General features: G+C 27.2%; 2 protein-coding genes across 7 annotated transcripts; one reads left to right on the top strand and one right to left on the bottom strand.

The window, feature by feature from the left end:
• The first annotated feature begins 2,337 nt into the window (after window positions 1-2,337).
• LOC109797947 (glutelin type-A 2) lies at window positions 2,338-4,736 on the top strand. 5 transcript variants are annotated; one of them, XM_020358127.3, is made up of 4 exons: window positions 2,338-2,495; window positions 3,071-3,286; window positions 3,394-4,120; window positions 4,414-4,736. In XM_020358127.3, the coding sequence occupies exons 2-4, from the start codon at window positions 3,091-3,093 to the stop codon at window positions 4,565-4,567; spliced, it is 1,077 nt and encodes a 358-aa protein (XP_020213716.2). In that variant the 5' UTR covers window positions 2,338-2,495; window positions 3,071-3,090; the 3' UTR covers window positions 4,568-4,736. The 5 variants fall into 5 exon arrangements, with proteins under 5 accessions (XP_020213716.2, XP_029127376.2, XP_082925415.1 ...); XM_029271543.2 differs by having other exon boundaries at window positions 2,347-2,495; window positions 3,078-3,286; XM_083069289.1 differs by having other exon boundaries at window positions 2,355-2,443; window positions 3,078-3,286.
• A 4,062-nt stretch (window positions 4,737-8,798) lies between these two features.
• LOC109800825 (cocosin 1) lies at window positions 8,799-11,261 on the bottom strand. 2 transcript variants are annotated; one of them, XM_020361720.3, is made up of 4 exons: window positions 11,208-11,261; window positions 10,676-10,883; window positions 9,842-10,568; window positions 8,799-9,622 (listed from the first exon to the last, which is right to left on the bottom strand). In XM_020361720.3, exons 2-4 carry the CDS (start codon window positions 10,869-10,871, stop codon window positions 9,469-9,471), a joined length of 1,077 nt encoding a protein of 358 aa, XP_020217309.2. In that variant the 5' UTR covers window positions 10,872-10,883; window positions 11,208-11,261; the 3' UTR covers window positions 8,799-9,468. The 2 variants fall into 2 exon arrangements, with proteins under 2 accessions (XP_020217309.2, XP_020217318.2); XM_020361729.3 differs by having other exon boundaries at window positions 11,220-11,254.
• Between the last annotated feature and the right edge of the window lie 1,008 nt (window positions 11,262-12,269).

Genomic DNA, 12,269 nt, shown 5'->3' with positions numbered 1-12,269 from the left:
TAAATTAAAATTTTATTTTTTAAAAAATGAATGGGTATTCTTTATAAAACATATAAGAGAATATACTTTTAACAATAAAGTCAAGTACCAAAAGAAAAAGAGGTAAAATAAAAAATTATCTTACTTTCAAAGGTGATAATTTCTTTCACTTATATAAAATTTTATGCATTTTAGGGGTGTATTGGATTAAACCAATATACCTCCCTTATTTTCATCTCTAACTTTCTTTGTATTAGTTATATGTATGATTTTTTTTTAAAAATAAATGCTAATATTTGTCTTTAAAATATTAATTAAAATTTAAAAAAATCTATTGTTATTTCACATTACAAAGAAGATACAATATTTTAATATTTTATCTTTAAAGTAACTGAAAAAAATTCTATACGATGCAATTATTATTTTAAGGCTTTCTAAATAAATAGTATATTTTTTTAATTAAAAAGTATAACTCACTTTCATTTACATGGAGTTATTTTAGAAATAAAGTAGTATTTATAACCATAAATTTATATTGAAAGCCATGACAAATTTGATTAAAAATATGTACGGAATCATTAATATCCATTAACTTTAAAATAATTGTTAGAATAGTGGATTAAACCTAACTCAACCCTACAAAACCGACTTGTAAGGTGAGGGTTGCTTTCCACTTATATACTATCAATTGTCTAATCTCTAGTCGATGTGGGACTTGAGTTTTTTCCAATACACTCCCTCACGTCCACCACCATTGAACTTGGTACGTGGATAAATGGTGGGTGACCCTTTTTAATGATCTAGGATTGGTGGGACTTGGGTTTTTCCCAATACACCGTCGTCGATGTGGGACTTGGGTTTTTTCCAATACACCCCCTCACGTCCACCACTATTGAGCTTGGTACGTGGATAAATGGTGGGTGACCCTTTTTAATGATCTAGGATTGGTGGGACTTGGGTTTTTCCCAATACACCCCCTCATGCTTATGCTATGAGGCATGCATCAATGGTGGGTGACCCATTTTTAAAGTGGATCTAAATGGCTCTGATACCATGTTAGAATAGTGGATTAAGCTTAACTCAACCCTACAAAACTGACTTGTAAGGTGAAAGTTACTTTCCACTATATATTATTCAATTGCTTAATCTCTAGTCGATGTGGGACTTGAGTTTTTTCAATAATAATTGATGAAGAAAAAGACAAATAAGTGATGATGAGAAGAAAGGCTAAAGTTATAACTATAACGTGCTGTGTAAGTAAATTGCATGCAAGCCTGTAAAATGTATCATTAGTCATTATTCCATTAGGTCTCGGGACCAACTATGTTTGTTAATTCGGTGTGGTCGGAAATTGATTTGGAGAGACTTCAATTTTGAAATTCAATTTCACGTATATATTATACTTTTTGAAAATATATTAAATTATTGTATATTAAAAATAAAAAATTACTTACTTAATAGTATTTTTTATAACATAATATTATATTTATGATGAGATTATTTATTTTAGAATATAATTTAATTTAAATTTTGTACTATTTTTAATTTATAATTTAATTATAAATAATATTAAAATTAATATATTGAACAGGTTGAACTTAAATTTTAAAAAATAATATAGCCAATAAAAGTAGGTGGAAGTTTGGCTAAGATGGACTTATGGAACCGTCCGATACTGAGCCCTAGCTAGTTATTATCAACATTTTTTAGATTTGAGTGGTTTGTTGGTGTACTTTTAATATTGTCTTTTACAAAAAAAAATACATGACTTATTTCGTTAGATTCATAAAAATTTAAATGAAAATTAGATTTAATAATTTTTATTTAATATTTAAATTAGTTTACTAAATTAAATTACGATGACAAAGATATATAATAAGATCTTTTAGTTTATTTTAATCTAAGAATTTACTTGAATTATTATATATATATATATATATTAATTAGAAGAAATTTGTTTAAGCGTAATTTTACATAATTTTATTTCATTTAATAATATCATATTTTATATCAAATTTTAATGATTAAATCGTTGAATTTAAAGTTTTTAATACATAAATTAAATCTGTAAATTTAAAAAAAAAATTAGAAATTATTTAATATTTCATTTCATTAACTAAAATTAATGTATAAATAATTTTATGATTATTTATCAATTTGGATTAATGAAATAAAATATTAAATAATTTTTAAATTTTAAAAATTTTATCTATACATTAAAAACTTTAAATTTAATAAATAAATTGTTAAAATTTAATATATAAAATTATTAAATAAAATAATTTTAAATATATTTACTCTTACAATAAACGAATAATATATATATATATATATATACTGTACGAAGAAAAGTCATATCCATCTTCTCTTCTCATCAGAAGAAAGTATCCAAATTCAATTGTCGACAACCATATCTATTTATAGGGACCTTGGTCTTTTATCTCTACCTCCTCTTTGTTCTGAGGTCTCTAGTTGTTTTTTCTTAGTCTTTTTCTTTCGATTATTAGTTATCACAGGTACATTACATATATGAATATGGTTTTTCTGATCTTTGATTTGTTGCAAGATATAGTTACATATACAATGCTTTTTTGAGTGCCACATTTCCGCTTCTTATAGCTTTTGGAATATATATACTACATATATGAAATTTCTAATTTTATGATACATACGCATGCATGATATCGAAAGTTAAAAATCGTGATCAAGTTAAAATAAGTTCTATAAAATATACAAGCCTTTAAGATTTGTCAACCTAGCCACACTAGAAATGAAATTTCTATTTTTAAGTAATGTGTTGGCTCGTTACCATCATGTATAACTCCTTTGGTTTGATTTCTTCTCATGTTTAATAGGTTTGTGTGTGATTTTGCGTCAGAACCATAAAACGTGGATTCAAGACGTGAAAAACCAGAAGTTAATATATGTAATTTCTCATTTGACGTAGTTTTTAGGCATAGAAATTTGAGTGACACAACACAGTACTTAATAAATGTATTATGTATGATTTTTTCGGTTTATTAATTAACTTAGCATGTATTATCTTACTTAACACGTATTGGTTTATCTAAAATACTTAACTGCTTTCAAGTGGAAAGGAAAAAAGAAATCATGGAGTTGGACTTGACACCGAAAACAGCAGAAGCAATTTTTGAGGGAGATGGTGGAGGTTACTACACTTGGTCAACTTCTCAAATGCCGATTCTTGCCAAGACTAATGTGAGTGCAGGTCATCTTGTGCTTCACTCCTATGGTTTTTCCCTCCCTCATTATGCAGATTCTTCCAAAGTAGGTTATGTCATTCAAGGTTAGACCCATATCCTCAATATTAGTATTTTAATATGTAAATTATAGTAATTAATGATTTTTTTTTCTTTCAAATTTCATCAATTGTGTGGCGGCACAAATATATAGGGACTGATGGTGTAGTTGGAATGATACTCCCCAATTTTGAAAAAGAGGTAGTTTTCAAGCTTAAGCAAGGAGATATTATACCAGTACCTCTTGGAACTACTTCATGGTGGTTCAACAATGGAGACTCAGATCTTATAGTTGTTTTTCTTGGGGAAACTTCAAAGGCTCTTATTCCTGGCCAATTCACCTATTTTCTTCTAGCTGGGACTCAAGGACTTATAGGAGGTTTTTCCACTGAGCTCACAAAAAAAGTGTATGGCTTGAACAATGATGAGGTGAAGAAGCTCACTAAAAGTCAAAGTGGGGTTTCGATTATCAAGCTAGAAAAGGGGCAACTCATGCCTAAGCCCAAAATGGACATGACCAAAAAGTTAGTCTATAACATAGATGATGCATTCTCAAACAATGGGGTCAAAGATGGCGGATTAGTTACAACCTTAACCCAAAAAGATTTTCCTTTTATTGGAGATGTTGGATTAAGTGTGATTCGAGTGAAACTTGAACCTAATGCTATTAAAGCACCCTCGTACCCTGTCAATCCTACTGTTCAATTGATTTACATTACTAGAGGAAGTGGCAAGATTGAAATTGTGGACTTCAATGGAAAGCGTGTATTGGACACTCATGTTAAGGCTGGTTATTTGCTAGTGGTGCCACAATTCTTTGTGGTCGCTGAAATTGCAGGGGAAGAAGGGATGGACAGTTACTCCATCTTGACAACTACTGAGTAAGTTATTTGGGTTTTCTTTAATTGAAATTAACATAAATTCATACGAGATTTTAAATAGTAGAATATGGTATGCATGATTAACAATAAGAATGGTGAATTATATTATTTAAAGGAGTAATCATATTTGTTCAACCATTTTGAGTGGTTGAGAATGAAAGAAGAAGGAGATAGGTACAAAATGATAGATATCATAAATAATTATTTGCATATAAATTTACTATACAAAATATGTTATTAGGGCATTATAGTTAAATTTTAAAATAATTTGTATGTTTCTCTTTGTTTTGCAGACCTTTACTTGAAGAGTTGGCTGGCAAGGCATCGGTTTGGGGAGCCTTATCACCTACAATTCAACAAGTGGTTCTTAATGTGGATTCAGAATTTCAACACCTTTTTATTTCTAAGATCAAGGAAACCACAAATCTCATTCCCCCAACTAATTAGTTGATTTTACATGATGCATGTAATTTCAAACATATTTATTAGATTGAATAAGCTACTTAAATAAATATATATTACCAAATCTTCATGATATGGTCGAGTGTGAAGATTTATCTAAAAGCATGTATATGTATGTGTATTTGATAATGCATTTGTTTTAAGTTTTCAATCATCGTACCTTTTTATTGACTGAAGAGTGATAACAATGTGCTTTATAACAGGGAGTTGTTAGGGTAATCTCAAAGATCGAGGAGTTTCAATACATTCTTTTCATAAAAAAATTTAAAAAATTAATTTAATTATAAAATAAATAATCTAAATTATATTTATAAAATAAAAAGTAATATAAAATTATAGAGATTAAAATTATAAAATTTCAATAATATTATAAAATATTAAAAAAGAAAATAATTAATAAATAGTAGAAATAAAAAATTATTAAAATTATAATATAAAAATTCAAAAATTTAAGACAAAAAGACAAAAATATACTTAAAAAATAATTCAAATTAAAATATAGAAATTGACAAAAATATACTTAAAAAATTATTAAAATTAAACTATTTAAATATATAATAATATTATTATAAATAAAATTAGAATATATAAAATAAAAATAAAATGACTAAATAATTTAAAAATTAAAAAAATAAAATATCAAAAATATTATTTAAATAAATTATTAAAAATATAAAATATAAAATAAAATTATAATTACAACTGTACCGATATCTTCTCAAACAATGTGAGTACCATAAAATTTCTCTTTATAATATTATATTATTTTAATTTGCTGGAACTTTATTTTAATTTGATAGAACTTTATGACACGTGTCATTTTTACTAAACTTTAAATAATAATAGAAAATGAATTAAAAAAGAGCTTTTTTTTTACACCATTAAAAATAATGTTAGAAAGTACATTTCTAATTTTATATATAACTATAAAAGTATCTCCAAGCCATGAGCATAATTTAATTTGGTTTAAAGATTCAATTGAACCTCCATAAACTGAAATATAATTTGCTTTATATATGGTCATTAATATGTTTCAATATTTACAATAATCTTTATCAGAAATTCAAAATATAACATATTTTTTTTAAAATAATTAAAGAGTTAATAATTTTTAGGATAAAATATTGTGGTACGACTAGCAAATGACCAACCTCGACTTTAGTGTCTAATACATGTTTTTCATTGGAGTCCACAATTTCAATTTTGCCACTTCCTCTAGCAATGTAAATTAACTGAATCGTAGGGCTTATTGAATCAATCTACAATATCATTAAATTTTTTTAGTAGAATTACAGATTTTCTATATTCATTTAATCATAAATTATTAAATATATATAATAAGATTTTTTTTAAAAAAATTTGTAATACTTACTTTTAAATTATATATATATATATATATATATATATATATATATATATATTTTATCAATTAACACTTTACATTGATAGAATATGGAAAAAAAAAATCTAAACTTTAGAAAGAAAATATTCCAGTCTTGTAGTAGCATGACATATAAGGGTGAGATATTAATAACATGTTGATGAAAAGTATGAAATCAAGTTTTTAGGAAAGTTATAACTATTAACTTTTTAATAACACATTAAATTACATTTAAGGATAGGAAACACGTTTTAACTCTTGATGTTATTGGAAGAGATGAAAATATTATGAGATTAGGTTCTGACCTTGAAGTACATAACCTACTTTGGATATATCAGAATAATGAGAGAAAGAGCAAAGCCTTGAGGCTGAAGCACTAACCGACCAGCACCTAACATTGGTTTTGGCCAACAGTGGCACGTTAGAACTCCACCAACTGTAGTAACCTCCACATTACCCTCAAACAATGTTTCTGCTGTTTTTGGTGTTAAGTCCAACTCCATTTATTTGATTCCCCTTTCGTCATGAAACTCATGTTAGTGAAAATAAGATATGCTAAATTAAATAACCAAAATCATATGCCAGATATTATTAATTAAACGAAAATTTCCCGTGTACTTGATGTTTTTAAGCTCACATAGAGGAACAAATTACACAAGTCATTAATTAAGGTAAGAATATCCTTTGTCAAGTCATTAACTGAGCTAGTTTGTTTGCATTTGCATGTAAAATTAATTAGAAATTTCATATATAGTTCATCCTAAAATATCAGAAAAAAGTTGCAGCGTGTGATCAGGGTAGAACTGACCCTTAAAGGCAAGTGATAGAGTGTGTAAAGACATGAAGAAAAAAAATATATAGAAAAAGAAAAAAAAGAGTCAGGTAGAGCTGTGATCTGGAAGAAAGAAATACAAACAAGGGATTTGGATTTGTCAAAGACTTAAAAGTCCAATCTGTCTTAATGAAGGAGAATTGAAAACCCTCTGTCACTTTAAGTTTATTATGATTACACGCCAAAACAGATCCTTAATTCACTTTTCTTGCAACAGTTTTAATGGAGAATGTAAAGAAAAAAGTTGTTTCAAGTAAATTACATTTACTTTTTAATGGATATGTGTGTGTGTTTGAATTTTGATTGGTTTATGTTGGAAAAACAGTTGTTTTATTTTGCAGCTTTCTGAAAAAGACGTTAAAATTTCTAAAATTAAACAAAAACAAAGGCGCGTGAAAGAAAACATAAAAAACTAAGATGTGATTGTTTACACTAACACTTACTGTCTAACTCCGAGTGGGACAGATTTTAGTGGCCCCACATTGTAAATAATCATAACGAGTATTTGGCCTCAACTAAGATGGATACCATCCAAGGCCAAGACTTTCTAAAATAGGTCTTTTAAACTTTTGATTCTTTTGAATATTAAGGCGAAAGATCTTAATTTGGTAAAAGTTGTATAGAGTATAGACACATCATGTTATATCCATGTTATTTAATATATTGCACAATCTTCTTCTTCTTTTTTTCAAGAGTATCAAATAATATATTACATAATTCATATTTTTTTAATACACTTTTTAAAGGATTTGCAATAAATGAAGATTGTACTTTAGAGAATAATAAACTATTATAATAGTTATTAATAAAAAATTGTGATAAAATTTATGTATAATAAAATTTAAAATTAATTATAATATTTATCATTAATTAACTATTATTATTATACTTTATTCTTCTCACTAAATCTCTTTTTAATTATTCATTGAATCTTAAATAAGATGTAATCTTAACTTTATTATTATTTTTAAACTATTCATTCATTATTATTTTTTTATTAATACAATATGCTTTTATATAGCCTAATAATTTATTTTTAAAAAAATAAACCTATATAATTTGATAATTCAACCTAATCTAACTTGAATTTTATCAGATTTGATTTATTGAGAAAAAATATTAAAATTGATATAACTCGATTTAATCTGAATTAATCAAGTTCGATAATAAAAAAAGATTCTAAAGTAGATTCATGTTAATCAAATCATAAACATACATGTATTTTAGGAAGTGTAACTTTACCTCCAAACTTTTAGAATAATATAATGTGTGTCTTATGTTATGTTTTTTTACCCCTAAATTTATAATATGAACTCAATGTTTTAAATTTCTCAATTATTGTTAATTTTTATCTTTTATTAGTTTTTTTTTTATATTATATTTTGGTTCCTTCTCATCTCATTTTTCATTTCTAACGAGTGTTTTCTCTTTTTTCATGTAGTGTTATTTTATTTTCACATATATAATAATAATAATAATAATAATAATAATAATAGTCATTTAAATAAATTATCTCCACTGATTTAAAGTTTTAGGTCTGATATTGAATCAAACTATATTTTCTTTTATGAAAAATTGAGTGAGTAATCAAGATTGGATAAGATTGATAATTGATTAGGTTTAGAATTATATAGACAAATCCCTTCTAACAACTCTAATATGTGTTTATGTCTATTGAACGTGATTAGTTCAACCATGTGAAGAAGAAAAAAATGATAAAATTCTAGTTGAGTCTCTAAACCAAATATAATTATGTTTAGAGTTTCAATTTTATTTATTTTTACATTTATCATTTATATTATCCTATCATTTTTCTTTTATGGTAAAAATAATAAGAGAAAAGTGTAAATATTAAAGATTGAATCTTTGACTATGTTTATTATGTTATACTATGTTGGTAATAAAGTATAAATTATATATTATTTTTACCATTAAAAAAAGTTTGTATATAAAAATAGTGTGAAAATTTATGATGTCAAAAAAGAATTGAAGGGACAAATACATTAAAGAAAACAAGTGTTTTCGCACTCCATCCTTCTCGAGAGTCAATTAATATCAAACACATACATACATGTTTTTGGATAAATCTTCACACTCGACCATATCATAAAGATTTGATGATATTTATTGAAGTAGCATATTTCATCTAGTAAAACATCTTTGAAATAGCATGCATCATATAACCAACTGTTGAAAAGTCAAATATAGTGGCAGGCCACCGAAATCAAAATTGGAGGCACAGTAATCAAATTGAATTTGGAAACCGAATTCCAAATTGGAGGCCACCGAATTCACAATTTGATGGAGCGTTCACACTGCAATCGTTCCTTATAAATAGCAAGCCACTCCGTTCATTTTATGCAATCCAACGAAAGCAAATACTTAGCAAAGCGTTTGTATAGAAAAATTGAGAGAGAAGTTCTTAATTTTTCTGGGTATAGTTGGGTCGTGGGTTGTGAGTGGTTGTGAGTATTTCGAGAGATTGTGAGTGTTTTGTAAACACTGTTTATATTTCCCTTTTCAGTAAAATATCTGCAGCAGCCCGGAGACGTAGGCAGTATTGGCCGAACTCCGTTATCAATATTGTGTGTGCTATTAGTCCACAATTATTTTTGCTCCATTCTCAAATTTCAAGATATGGGAAAGATCAGCGTAATTTTTTCTTAACACCAACTAATTAGTTGGGGGAATGAGATTTGTGGTTTCCTTGATCTTCGAAATAAAAAGGTTTTGAAATTCAGAATCCACATTAAGAGCTACTTGTTGAACTGTAGGTGATAAGACACCCCAAACTGATGCCTTGCCAGCCAACTCTTCAAGTAAAGGTCTGCAAAAAAACAAATGCAAATAATTTTATAATTTTAACTATAATGCACTAGTATCATAGTAAATTACATGCAAATAATTATTTATGATATATCACTGTCTACCTATTCCTTTCTTCTTTCATTCTTAATCCATTCAATGGTTGAACAAACCATTTTCTACTTTTTAGAATCTCATGAATTTATGTTAATTCTGATTAAAGAAAACCCAAATAACTTACTTAGTAGTTGTCAAGATGGAGTAACTGTCCATCCCTTCTTCCCCTGCAATTTCAGCAACCACAAAGAATTGTGGCACCACTAGCAAATAACCAGCCTTAACATGAGTGTCCAATACACGCTTTCCAGTGAAGTCCACAATTTCCATCTTGCCACTTCCTCTAGCAATGTAAATCAATTGAACAGTAGGATTGACAGGGTACGAGGGTGCTTTAATAGCATTAGGTTCAAGTTTCACTCGAATCACACTTAATCCAACATCTCCAATAAAAGGAAAATCTTTTTGGGTTAAGGTTGTGACTAATCCGCCATCTTTGATCCCATTGTTTGAGAATGCATCATCTATGTTATAGACTAACTTTTTGGTCATGTCTATTTCGGGCTTAGGCATGTGTTGCCCCTTTTCTAGCTTGATAATCAAAACCCCACTTTGGCTTTTAGTGAGCTTCTTCACCTCATCATTGTTCAAGCCATACACTTTTTTTGTGAGCTCAGTGGAAAAACCTCCTATAAGTCCTTGAGTCCCAGCTAGAATAAAATAGGTGAATTGGCCAGGAATAAGAGCCTTTGAAGTTTCCCCAAGAAAAGCAATTATAAGATCTGAGTCTCCATTGTTGAACCACCATGAAATAGTTCCAAGAGGTACTGGTATAATATCTCCTTGCTTAAGCTTCAACACCACCTCTTTTCCAGAATTGGGGAGTATCATTCCAACTACACCATCAGTCCCTATATATTTGTGCCGCCACACAGTTGATGAAATTTGAAAGAAAAAAAAATCATTAATTACTATAATTTACATATTAAAATACTAATATTGAGGATATGGGTCTAACCTTGAATGACATAACCTACTTTGGAAGAATCTGCATAATGAGGGAAGGCAAAACCATAGGGGTGAAGCACAAGATGACCTGCACTCACATTAGTCTTGCCAAGAATCGGCATTTGAGAAGTTGACCAAGTGTAGTAACCTCCACCATCTCCCTCAAACATTGCTTCTGCTGTTTTCGGTGTCAAGTCCAACCCCATGATTTCCTTTACCTTTGCTCATTGAAATTAAGAATAAGAAATGCTAAATTAATTAAATAACCAAAACTCATATGCTCGATATTTGTTTTGTAAACGTAAGGAGAAATTAAATGAGAGGAGTCAAGAGGGCAACAAGCCAACATTAAACTACTAGGCTAATTATTATTTCTTTTGATATTGGTATCGATATCAAGTAAACCTTAAAAACAGAAATTTCAATTCGCACCATATATTAGAAAGAAAAAAAAAATGACGAAAACTTTACACAATCCTTGTTTGAATGATAATGGTAATGGATATAAAGATTAGAATATTGAAAAATGAAAAGCTACATACTCAGTAACTCACTCAGATGGAAGAGGTGAAATGCGTCAAAGAAGCATTACATGGCAGTAAGCCAGTAAGGAGTGAGGACTATTTATAGAGAATAAAGGGTGGGAACACGAACGCACTAATTACCAACTAACTCTCTCCAGCTCGTTCATTATCATGAAATAAAATCCTAAGTGAAATGATATAATGATGTTACATTATCATCAAAATACTAAAACACATTAAAAATTAACAAATAAATAATATCTTCACATAATAAATTTCGTAAACAAATTATAAGATATTTCATAATATATTCTAAACTTTCATAATTATCGCATATGATTATATCTTTAAATTGCATGATCTCCATATATGTATGGGACACAAATATTATTTTATTCTAATTTAATTTTTAACCAAAACTCTCCTTAACTTGAATGTTAGGATATCTTTACATGTGTTCACTGTAAATATTGAAATAATGAAAACATTATCTCCATCATTAGAACACTTAAAAAATAATATGGTAAGAACAATATGAATATTTGAAGAAGAAATATTTAAAATTATTTAAAATTGTAATTAATTTAAAATAAAATAAAAGTAAATGAAAAATGATATGTTTGATTTCTTTAAAAAAATAAATTAAAAGATTATAAGTTGATTACACGAGTACATTCAAAATTAAATATTAAATTATTATATATTAAAAATAAAAATTAGTATTGGATTATACAATTATATAACTGTCTTTATGATATAAATATGTATTTTTATTTCATTTCTATTTTTGGTCAATTGTTAGGCTGTTAATTAGTTTCTTTTAGTCTCATTATGATGTATTTTTGTACATTTTGCTTTCTTCTTTCTCTTCTCCAATTTTGATCTATTATCACTATGATAGCATCAATAATTAGTTAGTTAATAGTATTTTTTATAACATAATATTATATTTATAATGAGATTATTTATTTTAGAATATAATTTAATTTGAATTTTGTATTATTTTAAGTTTATACATTAATTATATATAATATTAAAATTAATATATTGAACAGTTTGAATTTAAATTTTAAAAATAAT

Source organism: Cajanus cajan, chromosome 2, assembly GCF_000230855.2.
Source record: "Cajanus cajan strain Asha chromosome 2, NIPB_CcT2T_4, whole genome shotgun sequence".
NCBI lineage: Eukaryota > Viridiplantae > Streptophyta > Magnoliopsida > Fabales > Fabaceae > Cajanus > Cajanus cajan.
The sequence above is the reverse complement of the archived record's forward strand: the minus strand, read 5'-3'. Positions and strand labels throughout refer to the sequence as shown.